The sequence below is a fragment of the Puccinia triticina genome, chromosome 17A (assembly GCF_026914185.1).
Source record: "Puccinia triticina chromosome 17A, complete sequence".
NCBI lineage: Eukaryota > Fungi > Basidiomycota > Pucciniomycetes > Pucciniales > Pucciniaceae > Puccinia > Puccinia triticina.
In genome coordinates, this window is record NC_070574.1 from 2,581,283 (window position 1) to 2,595,863 (window position 14,581).

Here is a 14,581-nt window from a genome sequence, read left to right on the forward strand (position 1 = left end):
CCCGACTGCACAAATTTCCCCAAAAAGCCGACCCGAACCCAGCGGCCCGCCCGATTGCCATGCCTAAATGGAAGTATGTATTTTAGTGGCCCTTTGATATGTATTTTGGTGACCCTTTGTGCGGGGTTGAACAAGGGAAATATAATATTTGCAACTTTTTCTACAAATGCTTATTGCTGCTTCTCTACCAATCTATTCTACTTCGAGTACACAGGTATGGTTGTTCGTGTAAAGCACCTCGCGACTTCATCCCAACATTGCGGGCAATGTCTGACTGAGTACATCCCACATTTGTCTCAGATGAGCAGGATTGTTTAGAAATGAGACACTGCTATCAATGAGGCACCAGGATTGAGAGTATGCGTATGGATTAATGCAGAAGATAGGAGACATAGGGTATGGCCCAATCGAGGGGAAACGAGTGGGACAAAGATATCAAAGGATTGGTTAGGCAGATGAGGCGGAGCGGGAGGCCAAAGCTTTCTCAAACTTAGCCATGCTATCTTGCCGAGAAGCCAACATGATATCCTCGAAAGACTCGTCAGCCATACGGCCGGATCGGTTGACTGCACTACCCTCGTCGACCTCCAAATCGGCCAGGGTTCTGGGCGCTTGATACACGTATCCCTCCGATTCAATCAACGTGTCACTCGGTAGAGGCGGGAAGTCCGATCCGAGCGGTTGGTCCTCAAGCCCTGGCGATAGGTAAATCCTGCGTAGGGCATCCTCGTGTGCTCGGTATTCAGCCATTTTCTTCGAGGTACCAAACGCTTCCCCCAACTTCAGAGATCCAGAGTAAGAACCAACAACGAAAATCGCAGTGGCTGAGGCGCTTCCACTTTCACGTAACAGTCTGCGGACAACTGGATGCATCAGTAAACGCAATAACAAGACTTGAAACAGTGGTGGTAAATTTCAGCAAACCTTGCAACAGGCGGCTCGCGATGATACTTGGCCAAAGTATACTTGAGTACCAGAAATGGATTGGTAAACTTCAGCAAATCGCCTACTTGCGCTCTGCGACTGAACCAGTTTGCCCGAACGAATTGTCTGGCAGCTTTCATCCCATGTAAAGAGTAGACCATCCCGACAAAAGCCCTAGAAACACTGGCCATCGCATCTTCGTATAGGACACCTTGTTTGAACGCCGACGCTCTCAAGCCGATCTCTTTATCTTTAGCGAATGCATCGGCCCGCCGCCATCGTAGAAGGCCAGGATGTGAGACTTCTTCTCCCTTGCTACCGTCTTGCTTATGCTTTTGACCTTTGTTTTTAGGTTTTCCGTCGAGATCGAAGATTCCTCCTGCATAAACTCCCGCACTTTCGATCTTTGGTTTGCCTTCGACCGTCAAGTTTGAGAGTCCAGTTCCTGATGAAACACCCCAGAGTCTTGCGACATCAGCGCACGTCCGAGGTCCCACATACATGGTCAGGGCGGCCTGAAAAGCTCTGAATAAAAAAAGGAAGTAGAAGGTTCAGAAGCACTGAATTAGTCGTCGAAGCTCATCTCAAGGCAAAGAGTGGACGTGGTAGCTCGAGCCAGGTGCTGACTTTGTGGGAAGGTAAGGATACCGTCTGTCCAGCCACTCCGATCCAAGCATACCGAGAATGCTATTGCCCAGTGTCGCCAGCTCCTCGTTGTGGAGTTTTTCCTCGTCGAGGAAATTGGTGAATTTGGGGTAGTTGTCTCTCCAATTGGGTTCTGGGTCCAGTAGATCGACATCTGGATCAATACCAGCCTGCTGGGCGCGCAGTTCACTCCTTCTTTTCGAACCGAAGGGGTGCATTTTGACATTAGCGTCCATCGACTGATCGGGTGCGATTGTTGCCGTGACTTTCCCGGGCAAATACATTGGTTGGGGACCTTTAGACTGTCCAGCTGACGATCGATTGACGACCCATTTCGAGATAGATTTCTTCAAGTCATCAATTCTCACATCCCCTTCTTCAATACCCTGCCAAAAGCTTGGAGAGACCAAACACCTTTCGACCCATTTCAATGAATCTGGTTGGGAGACTAGAGTTTTAGGTAGGTTGGGTATCCGGTATGCTAATGCTGCTATTTCCGATGGGGGTGGTGGATAGAGGAGGGAGTGGATTCGATGCAGGTAGACGTTCGAAGTGTTCTTACTTGGAGGCCGAATCCGATTGGGCCGTTGGTATAGAAATTCAGCTTCTGTGAGGGAGGAAGGGGATGCTTCCGAATCTTTTGCGAAGGTTTCTTGAGTCTTTAGAGGCGTTCTTGTGGAAAGGAATTTACGAATCGGTGTATGATCGATCATGAAAGCTAATATACACCGGAGGAAATTACAATTGAAAAACTGGTGAGTAAACACATCCGGAGACAGTCCAATTTTGTGAAGGTCAACTTGGATTTCATTTCGGTTATACCTTTCCTCCTCCTGGCCAACATTCCTCCCCGGACACACACGCAAATATTGCGAGATAATGATCGATCCATGACAGCGAGGAATCCAAACGAGGAGGAGGCCAGATTGCAAGTTCGTTCGAGCAGACGACCTGGAAAACAAAAAATGCACGAATTAGACGGCGAACTGGATGGTCAGAATGCTGCTCACCATACCTCAAGGCTTTCTTGCCAAACGACTTGAGCAGAACGACATCCGGTCCGGCACCACTCGTAGTCGTGACCCGAAGGAGGCTGCGCCGATGGGCCCTGTCCACAGTTGCGTGTATGCAAAATGGAATATGCAAAACACGACATCTGCCCGACGATCTCCTTCCCGCCCGTCATCATACCCGCGGGTATACCCGCTGCTCGGGTACCGTTGCGCGGGTATCGGGCACAGGACACGGGTATGTCATACTGGACACGGGTACACCCTGCCATCCCGCGGGTATACCAGGCAAAATCTCAATGACCGGCACAGACCGGTTTAACAGGAGTATAAAATTATGAATTCTGACCTGAAGGAGTGCTTTGATGGTTGCTGATTCTTGGTGTCAGTTGAGATGTTGTACATATTTAGGCAAATGTGCTGGTCATTGAGAGGGATGTGCAGACCAGTCATCCAGAGGGCATCAAGGGTCATGTGCCCTCTTGATGACCGCTCTATTCTGGTCATCAAAAGGGCATCAAGAGGCATCAATCCTCTCAATTACCGGTCGGCGGTATAGACCGGTCATCAAAAAGGACATCACCCTCTCAATGACTGGTATAGACCGGTCATCAAAAGGACACCACCCTCTCAATGACTGGTATAGACTGGTCATCAAAAGGACACTACCCTCTCAATGACTGGAACAGACAGGTCACCAAGAGGGAATCAAGAGGCATGTACCCTCTCAATGGCTGTCTATTCCGTTCATCTTGAAGATTCAATCCTCTCAATGATCAATCTGTTACGGTCATCAAGAGGATGAATTCCTTTCAATGCCCGCACCAATCATTGAGAGGGTGAGAGCATCACCACCTTGATGACCAGTCTGCACCGGTCATCCAGAGGATTGATTCCTCTTGGTGACCGGTCATTTCTGGTCACCAAGAGGGTGGTGTCCTCTTGATTACTGGTCTGTAGTGGTAATTGAGATACATCCTCTCAATGACCGCTACAGACCAGTCATTGAGAGAACACCACCCTCTCAATGACCGGAACTGACCGGTCACCAAGAGAGTACATGCCTCTCAATGCCTTCTTGGTGACCAGTGTAGGGACTCTTGTGGGACACTAAATGTTTATTTGGTGAAAATATCATCTGAGGGGGAAATAAATTGCTAATAGGTTGAAAAGCTATTACACCTTACTGGTGGTTTGAAAGACCTGCCCCTCTAATAGTACTATGCAAATAACTAAGACCCCATTTGGAGCCAATATAATCTGGGTGATATATGAGTTTCTTTGCCAGACATCCTATGTGACATCTGATCAGGTCTGCCAAAACTTGATCAGATGTCACAAAATTCCAGATTATATTGTGCAATTATATTGGCTCCAAACGGGGCCTAAGAGTCTTGTAATCAATATTTATAAAGATGTGGCTGATTCCAAGATAGATCTTAATTTTGTATAGTAATCTCTATCAGACCTAGATACCTCAGATCACTAATTATGCATATCTGTTACAACTCAGGGTGTAAATGGGTCGGGCCGACCCAAAAACAACCCAAGACCTGTTGGTTTTCAGGTTGGGTTCGGGCACGTTCTTAAAGAAAATGGCATGACCCAAACCCAACCCAACCCGTCTTGTAAGATTGTTGGGTTGGGTCCGGGCAGCCTATTTCCTAATTGGGTCAGCCTGCAACCCAACTATAGCGCCTCCAACAGTCAAGTTGGGGGTTTTGGCGCCTAATAGGTTGGGTTGACCCAACCCAAAAAAGTATGACATTGGGTTGGGTTTGGGCAGCATATTTTAAAATCTGTCCCGACCCGCGCTAAACATTGGGTTGGGTTTGGGTGCTGTTTTTCAACCCAAACCCTACCCATTTGCACCCTGAGTTACAACTTGTGATGATGGGGGATAATATAATCCAGTGGGATTCATTATGTAAGATACCATTTTTGCTGATGAGAAGGTTGGTAATGATCTCTTCCTTAAACAATCTCTTGATAAGGCACTTTAATCAATACTAGAGCTCCTGGTTGTTACTAATACTACTACTAATTTGTTATAATTCTTGTTGATGAAGTTGGTAATAATCTCTTCCTTAACAATCTCTTGATAAGGCACTTTAATTACTACTAGAGCTCTTGACTACTACTTCTAATACTGACTCAAAGTTGACACTAACACTACCCCTAAAATACCACTGTAACTCAGTCAACAGTGGGTAGTTACATTACATTGTGTTATCCACGCTATTTTTGTAACATAACTACCTGTTTTATCCACCGCGCCCCATTTGAGTGGCATATGGATAGCGTAATGGGTCTTTTTCCAAAACTATTACGCTACATTATTGCTTGGATAACACAATAAAGAGCCCTCAACTTTCAAGGGCCGTTTTGGCGCTGAAATCAGCTCATTATCTGGCGCGCCACAGGCTTGGATAACATAACAAAAAGAAAAAAAAGGTACAAGCAGTGGCGTGATAACATGTAAGATTCCTTGGGCAGATTTGGAACGGCCAAGGTGTTCGCGGTTTGTTGGGAATTACCGGATGACTGGCCAAAGCAATTCTTGGCGGTTTTCTTGGGGAGAGCCTCATAACACGCGCCAACCCGTTGGACGAACTCTTTAAATTTGAAATCCTTCTGTTTGAGGAGGTCCAGTTTGTAGACCTCCTGTTTGAGTTTGTTTGGGAGCCCAAAGGTCATCCCCTCCGCGAGCTTGTAGTCGGTGAGAGATTCACCCTTGAAGTTGATCATACGCTGAAGAGTGCGCGCTTGTGTTGTAAATTGATTAAACGACTCTGCATCCGTCATACTCAGATTGCGCACCTGCCTCCCCAGAACTCTGGTCCAATCAGACGGGAGCGCAGTGTCAAATAGTTTGTCTTTGACGTCTGTCCATGAGAGGGTGAGGAGACGGGGGGCCGCTGACTGATAAAACGAGAGAAGGTTTGTCTCCAAGATCAACCGGCCAATGAGGAGAGTTTTATGCCAATCCTCCGTGATTTCTTTGGATGTGTAAAAGATTTCCATGCCGTTGATCCAGACGAGAAAAGGTTCAATCTCCATGTACGGGCCCGTGTATTTAGGGGCGTCAGTAGTGTCGACTTTCCAAAGGTCCACCTGGCCTGATGGTTGTTGAGAGGGTCAGTTAAGAAGATTGATGAACGCTTCCTCAAGTTGACCCATGCGGCCTTTGTTTACTTTGTCGCTGCGGGCCAGACGGGTAGTATATTCTGCGCGTTCCGCTTGTACCTGCACAATGCTAGCCTGCTGTGCCGCCATCATCATCTTCATGTAATCCTTCGTTGAGAGATTGGAGGTCGTCAACAAAGGGGCTGGGGCCGAGGATCCGGCTGGGGTGGCGGTACTTCCCGCGTTTGGCAACCCAGTGTGGTCCATTGGTGTGGGCTGTTTTACGTCTCCAGCCAAACCGGGTGCGAGGGAGGAGCTGTCCATGAGTGCTGTACAAGTGGTTGAGGGTGGGCTTCGGGTGGGAGAGGATGTTTGGACGGGGAGATTGTCAGGGGTGTTGACTCAGAGGCTTCAATGTGGGTCCTAGCAAGTAGAGAGTCTTGGAGAGGGGATGGAATAGAAGCTGGAGCCAAGCCGACAACAAGAGGGGGGGCAGGGTTTGGAAGGGTCTCAGAAGGTTCAGTTGGGTCCGGATGGTATGCGGTCGGTGTGGCCTCGGTCCTTTGGGCCGTTAGGGCAGCCTGTTGCAATCGATGTTGTTCCGCTCGCGCGCGGCATAAAATTTCTTCAGGGTCAGTGAAAGGGAAGAGTTGGTTGGAGGAGGTCGTTTGCCGGGTTGACATCAACAAATAGGAGGAGGTTGGGTGGGCAAGGAAGTTAGGGAGAAGTAAGGGTAGTCCGAGTAATAGAGTCCAAGAGTCCGTCGAGTTGGCAAGTTAAGTTCGGAGAGTCCGTGAGTTCGTAAGGTAAGTCCACGCAGCGGAATAGTCAGATCCAAGCTTCAGTCAAGTTGGTCCGCTGCGATCAAGTTTGGAAAAAAATTTCTTTTGATTGCCGTTGTCGGAATCAGAAAAAAAAAGTGTAAGAGCCGGAGCTCTTCACTGAGCTATGGCGTTGGCACAGGGGAGACACCGTTCTCCTTAGTTCCTGATACCAACGTCGGGCTTGATTGCAAATGGGGAACTAGCTCAGAGAGACAGTCAGTCAGGGGTTGGGTCTCTGCTATATACAATTGATCTCAAGGGAAGGGAAGAGGAGAATGGAAACAAGAGAAACTTACTCAGCTCAGAGAGACAGTCAGTCAGGGGTCGGGTCTCTGCTGAGCTAGGAGGGGCAATGACGGCGGGAATATAAGGGACTGTTGTTGTTCTGGTGACATGTTTTTGAACTCCATAGCGACCGCGGCACGGGGGGTTTACATAACATAGCGCACCACCATTACAATTAACTGTAACAATAACGGCTTAAAAACCGTTATGTTACCGTTACTTTACCATTATTGGTAACATAACTACCCACCGCTGTAACTATAACTAAATTAATCACTGTGACCAAACCTTCCTATGCTGATAATAACTAAACTAACCAACGTGACCAAACCTCTGTAGGCTGATACTAACTAAACTAACCAAACAATGATGTAATTGATTCTGGAGGAAAACACCTTGAACACCTTATCTGCCTGCATATGCTTCACTGCATGATATCATGTGTTGCTAGGTGGCCCAAACAACCTTCCGTAACCTACCATATGCCTGCCTGTCCAGCTGTTGCCTTCTTCCATTCAGAATAGGGGCAGGCTAAATGCACTGCCAACTTTTACTGCATGTACTCCAAGATATTGGAGTGGACATTAGTGGACATTACAATAATTTTGGAGTGAAAATCAGTCCACTCCAAAATTATTGGAGTAGACCAATGTTCAATCCAAAGATGTGGTAAATTTTGGAGTGGACTACCTGTGCACTCCAAAAATCTGGAGTGCACCACATGTGCAAACTCCAAAATGTTGGAGTGCACAATTTATGCACTCCAATGTTGATCCTGTGCACTCCAAAATTTTTGGATTGTACAACTTTACATCTCAAGAACTTGGAGTTCATCAAATAAGATCCAGAAAAATTTGAAAATGAATTTTTCAATTTGAAATTTTTTGCATTGTGTTGCACCTGAGGACCCTATGTCTACACAGTACCTAGCCTGCATGTCATGCACCTGTCAGGTAGGTTAGAAGCCCACGCCCCCCTGCAAAGTTCGGGCCACTCTGACCACTCAACCACTCAGCCACTCTGTGTTTTTTCCCCCGCCAAGTCGCCCGACCCCAGCCGCACCAAGCAAACCTTGTTCTCACCACTCCTCTGTGCTCCACCAAACCATCCCAGCAGCACCCGGCAAGACAACCCATTCGCATCAACTCTGATAACCATTGCAGCTCAAAGTGTTCAAAACGTTCCCCGGACTTTGCCTTTTTTTGCTTCTTTCAACCACTTATTTTGTGTCTTTCACTTGTCTTGTCCTCACTCCTAGTGCGTTTTCTTGCTGAATTGTCTTAATTGTTCAATAACAAAAGAATCTAATCCTTGCATATATACACATTAAATGTTCAATAAAGTGCGATCACATTTTTGATAAACATTGATCTTTAATTGAAGAGAGAAAAAAGGAGGATAACAGAATTTGGCGAGTAAGGATTGCTTGAGTGAAGAAGATCAATGTAATCACACTCTAAACATCATTGATGAGGATACAGTAAATAAAGAGAACAACATCATTCTGGATCTGTTTCCCATCCTGCAGTATCCGCGTCCAACGTCTCCTCCACCAAACTATCATGGGCAAATTCCCCATCCTCCGCTTCATTCAAGAAAATTTGTTCCTGCAGCGCCTCATCCATCTCCTCTGGCCTCAGCTCCAATTGAACCTCGTTGGCAGTCAGATTGGGATCCACAGTTATTTGTCCAATCAATCTGAACCACGGGTGTTGAGCACCTGATACACGAGTCTTGCACCACAACCACTCAACGTCGCCTGCCCATTTCTGCATCATTTCATGATGCTCAGCGCGCTGTGAGTAAAGCTCAATTTTAAGGACTTGTTGTCCTGTTTGCGCATCTAGAGTACCCACTTGGGTCGGTGTCACTACTGCTTCGGAGTTGGGAGGAAGGACGTCTAGCAAATAAGAAGTCAGACATTGTTGACAAACAACATGATCAAAATGAAACCCACCAATTTGTCCCGCAAGTCCGTCTAACATTGAATGAATCTCCACCGCCCAAGACATTGCCCGGCCCAATTCTTGTGCAATCAAATCAAGTTCCTCCTCCGCTCGATCAACCATCAGCGAAGCTCCTATGCCCTCACGTACATCTGACGATACAGCCCATGGCGCCTGTGAGTGAAAGTGATGCGCTTCATTCCAGAAAGGGTCGTCCAGCTTCATTTTGACAAACAAATCCCACGTCAAAGGTTGATACAAATCACTAGCCAGCGCACCAGGGTCGTAGGCAGTCAGATAAGATTGGTGCCGCTCGTTAAACTTGGCAATTGCCCGAAGTACCGGTCCCTTGCGTTTCTTGATGGATTCATAAATCCTCTCCTTCATTTTGGTTCCGACTCGCCGACCTCGTGTTTGCGATTCAGAGATTGGCTGCCGGACACCCATGATCTCTACAGCCTTTGCATAGAGCTCGCGTCTCGAGCTCCACAAGAGAAGAGACTTCTTTTCCTTTTCAACTAAATAAACCGAGGAAAACAGAGTAAATAAGTTCTCAACATCAGGCAAGGAATTGTCACTACAAACAAAAACTGCCCACTGTCTGTGCTATTGCTATCATACATAATTCCCACCTGCTCGGCCAACTCTCTCTGACATATTTCGGTGTTGTGTATCTCACCTGTGATCCGTTCAATGAGATTTGAAGGTATATCCCACTCCCTTGTCTCTAATACTTCTCTGTAATCACTATCAGCAATGTAATAATTACCCAAATCAACCTCAATGAACTGACCGAAGTTTCTTCAGTGCATCCTCCTTTTCCAAAAGTTTGGTGAGATCCTTTCGGCGTTGTGTGTCTTCTTCGGCAACTTGTGCCAGATGGCCAACTTGATTTTGCCACTGCAACTTGAAGAATTCTCTCGTGTATTTGTTACCATTATCCAAGAATGGATTTTCCTTTTGGAGCAATTTCGAAAGGGTTTCTTTAGCACACCTCCGGCGCCACTTGGCTGCACCATGCTTCTTCCGTAACCACACAACTAATCCCAATCATCTGTCAAGAAACTACCGAGGTGTACACAATGAATTGAGATAAAAATGCTACACTTACTCAGAGTCCTCCGACCCTCAGTATTGTGGAATTGGCAACGATGCAACAGAGATCCCAAGCGATGGTTCCGGGCCGAGTACCGCAAAGTCCGTACCAGTGGGGACAATCCTGACCACAGTCGTTCCATACCTTCACCATCCGACAAACCCCACCCTATATTGTAGCGTGGATTGTATTTGACCTGGCATTTCCATTCATGCACATATTAATGAAAAACTGATGTACCAAATTTAATTTTGTCTTTCTTAGATGCAAAAGCAAAAAAATCACGCTGTACAATTTCCAAAATCATCAGGTCAAATACCATGTCAAGGAAAGATAATTTTGCTGCCACTTGAGTTCACACTGACCCGTTCTAAAAATTTATCCAAAGAGCAGCCAATATCGTAAAGTACCCCAACTGGTCGCTCGGGTTCTATTTCTTCAAAGAGTTTCTTCAACATAGCTAATGGGAGACACCTCTGCTCTCCAGAACGATATATGTTAGCTAATGAAACTACCTGATCATGGCGGCAACAACACCCCATGAGTCCCGTATCATCACAGCCTTTCCACGTTGTTTCGGATCGGGTGTCGTTTGCTGCCTTGTGGGACTCTGAACAAGGATCCGGCTATGTAAAGTTTAAGTCAGTCTTTTCAGTTGGCAAGTATAACACGTTTTGTCGGGATGAACCAGTGAGAGCCAACCTGTTCATTGCATGCAGCCAAATTGCTAATGTTGTTTTGCATGGACTGGATTCTTTCCGGGTCCAAAAAGATGGGTGGAGTGGTTAATGGTGCGTCCAGCCCTGCCTTGGCATTATGACGGTGTTGAAAGTTGCCATCAAGGCATACAATCAGTGAGTCTTTGACAGATGATCTTGCGCGGTATTCGTCGTCCGAAGATTTTTTTCCAAAGCAACCTGGACAGCACGATCTAGCTAGCTTCTGTGTTGTACTGAGCTGAAGGGCACTGTCGACGGTCTCACTGGTTTTGAGTAGCATGAGTCGGAATATATCTACCGCGGCAGAGAAGCACTTGCGTAGCTCGCGGCGCTGAGGAGTTTTGTATTTCAACAATGATGTTTCAATTTTGGATAAATCAAGGCAATAACCTACTTCAGTGCCCTTAGCATTAAGTATTTTAGGAGACCTTTCTTCTAGCCAACGCGACAGCATCTCGGTGAAGGGAAGGGTGGCCACGTTACACCACTGCCAGGCTAAATTGTGAAAGTGAAGCAGTCGTACTGAAAAGGCGGTCGTAGGCCGGACGGGCGAGCTTGCAATGTAACCGGTGGCGAGCAATCGAACGACATCTGGCACGCATTTACAAAACCGCTTCTGTATGCGTTTCTGCCCTAAGAGCACCAATTCATTTATCAGAATCATTATTGGAATTGCCAGGTTAGGTTGGGGTTGCATACACATCAAGTCAAATAGATCAATGGTACGATAGGTGAAACTTGTACAGCTGCAAATGTGATCTTCCCAAGAATCAAATGCATTTTCAAACGTCCAATTCCCTGTTTTGGCTTTGAGCCACATATACATACCGTGAAGTTGAGGGATGTTGCGGTTCCAGTTGTCCACAAGTCGTTGCCGGGTCTGAAGAGCATTGAATTGATTAATTCTCTGCGAAAGGGAGGATTGTTGTTGAGCTGGGGCCACTGTATGTAAATCCTCCCACTCGTTTTCGTCAAAGTTGTCCCAGAGGTCTGTTTGGGGAAAGGGCTCGGGTTGGTTTGAAGATGGGTCGTTGTTGAGCTGATCGTCGAAGGGAGGATCCACAAGTTCATTGCCAGGGCCTGACTGTTCAGCTTGTAGGTGTGCTTGAAGCGCTCGAGTGGACGACGGCATTGGCAATTCTCCCCGATGCAAGGCTTCCAATCGCTGAAGGGATCGCATGGTGCGTGCATGAGTTCTGTTTCGCAAAGCTCGGTTCAACTGAGTTTCGTGTCGGAAGGGATTGATCCTGTTGGTCCTTGGCCGAGCAGCGGGAGGGGAAGATCTTGGGTGTCTCGTTTGATTGGTTCTTGGGGTTCTTGCAGGAGTTGATCTCGTATTCTGGCTGGATCTTGGAGGCATGATGATGATTGTAGCATAGGCAATAAAGCTGAAAGTGTGTTGAGCTGGTGGTATGTATAAGAGGAATTCCTGTCGTTCTTCGAGAAGGAAAATTAAAACATATGCGCATAAAGCTGGAGCAAGCACGTCAGGCTTGCCCGCAGCAGAGGGAGGATGGTTATTGCATGGGCACCAATTTTTTAAATAAAAAGGGTAGAAACTATCATATCCCACTTCATAGCAATAGCTTAGGCATGATTCAAGAGTAGCATGTCTAGGGCAAGTTTCTGTAAGGAAAAACAGATTTATCCTTTCAAATGATTGTTCTGTTCCTTGGATTTACCCTTCTATGTTCATTCAAATTTCACTCCAGAGTAATGTGGTCATTCTAAATGTTGAAGTGAAGAAACATAAAATTTTCAATCCAAAACATAGATTGTTCAACCATCATGGTAATCAATAACTAATCCTTGCATTGTACTTCTATGTTGGTAATTCACCCCTGAGTAACAGGTCACTTGGAATTATTGCAACTGATATTTGCAATCCCATGTTCATTTAGATTGGAGCAATATAGGAGGGTTAATCCAAAGCTTTTTTTTATTCTTGGATCTTATAATTAATCAATGATACATGATTTTAATTGAACCTTCCATGTTGCTTCATTCCACACTGACAGCCTGTAATTTTTTTATTGTTGATATATCAATATTTGCAATGTCCACATGTTACTCTGGAGTGAAGTGACATAGAAGGTTCAATCAAAATCATGTATCATTGATTTATATGATCCAAAGAATATATGACAAAGTTTTTTCATTGAACTTCTATTTTTCTTCTCTCCATAATGACAGGTGGTCACTTTAGAATTGTGATACTGATATTGAGAATGACTCCATGTCATTCTGAAGCAAACCAACATAGAATGTTGAATCCAAAGCATGGATTATTTCTGGCTTATCATAATGTCATAATATTCTGTGTTTGAAGTTGAAATTTTCTGTTAATTCACTGCAAAATAATATGCACTTTAAATATTGTGACTGATATTTAGAATAGAAGGGTAAAAAAGAATAAAAATTTATTCACTAGTCTAAACAAAATAATATACTTAATAATTTGTTCACAAGTATAAATAAAATAATATACTTGATTTGAACCCAAAATTTCAAGTTTCTTCACTCATGAGTAACAACTCAAGGCCATCCCTGTGTTGGCCAACTTGCATGGTAAAGCAACTTTGAGAGGCTTGCCCTGATTGTGTTGGGGGGTCAGGGAGCCAGCATGCATTTGGCCTTGCCCTGAATGTGGCTATAACCTGAATTGTAACCTCAGCGCCTATGCCAACATGGCCTTTGCTGACTTCCAAGTCCCCCAACCCAATTGTCAATATTGTTCCTTTCTTCTCTCTACTTATCTTAATGGACATCTGTGGTTTAGCTGTAGTATTAAACTTTGTAATGTATATTTTGTGAAGATTTGTTGTGTTCAGAAGAACACCTCTCATAGTTCTCTTTCTTGTGGATATATATCCTCAGTTGTAACCTAAACATCTCTTCTTTTTATTAGTAACTCAATGAACCATAGATATTTTCAGCTCTTGCATACAGTTAGATAAATAGTTGGAAAATAAATGAAAGAATAAGATCCTGCTGTGATCAAGATTTGTATCTCTTGGAAATCAAAATATAAACTTGTTTGCAAAATACAGTTATGGTGTTCAAAGTTGGTTTGCATAATTTTATGCATGCATAAATCATAAAATCATAAAATCTTTTTTGCAGGGGATATGACTGTCTGATTATGTAATACAAAATTTCCTCACCAAAATATTTTTATGATTTTATGATTTATGCATGCATAAAATTATGCAAACCAACTTTGAACACCATAAGTGAGCGGAGCTATGGATCAATCAAGTTCTAATTGCCCCCGTTGCAAGTGGGGGCTAGGCTCCGCGCGCGAACGCTGAGACAGTAAGCGCGCGCGCTTCAGCGCTCGTACTGTCGGATTACACGCAATCCGACAGTACGAGCGCTGAGACAGTACTAGCGCGCGTGCTTCAGCGCTCGTACTGTCGGATTACACGCAATCCGACAGTACGAGCGCTGAGACAGTACTAGCGCGCGTGCTTCAGCGCTCGTGCTGTCGGATTACACGTAATCCGACAGTACGAGCGCTGAGGCAGTACTAGCGCGCGCTTCAGCGTGTAATCCGACAGTACGAGCGCTGAGACAGTCCTAGCGCGCGCGCCTCAGTGCAATACAACATAACTACAGCGGAGGATGCTGGGTTTCATGATAACTTTCATCAATATGTCTAAGATGACTACCGCGACGAGGATGCATTCACAGCTGAGCAGGAGCCGAGGCGTCAATGCTTGTCGTATTAAGTAATATAAACCAGAGCTCTCATGATATTAACCATCATTACAATATTATCCATCCTTCCAAAATGAGTATGGCTGTGACGGAACCCAAGCTAAAGAACTGGCGGAAAGGTTAAACACAACAAGACTTGGGGAATAAGAAAAACAATTCAATCTTGAGTGATAAGAAGAACGATGGGGAAATCTAAGAAGAGAAGAGGTGGAGTGTAAGTTAATTAGAAAAAAAAAACGATGATGTGGACACAAATGCAAATACAAGTTATTGAAAAACTGACATG

The 14,581-nt window shown here is 45.3% G+C and overlaps 1 protein-coding gene across 1 annotated transcript; it reads right to left on the minus strand.

The window, feature by feature from the left end:
• Positions 1-447: 447 nt before the first annotated feature.
• On the minus strand, positions 448-2,461 carry PtA15_17A218 (uncharacterized protein; the record flags this gene model as incomplete). Its single annotated transcript, XM_053164311.1, has 4 exons — positions 448-853; positions 925-1,449; positions 1,552-2,287; positions 2,392-2,461. 4 exons carry the CDS (start codon positions 2,459-2,461, stop codon positions 448-450), a joined length of 1,737 nt encoding a protein of 578 aa, XP_053028291.1.
• Between the last annotated feature and the right edge of the window lie 12,120 nt (positions 2,462-14,581).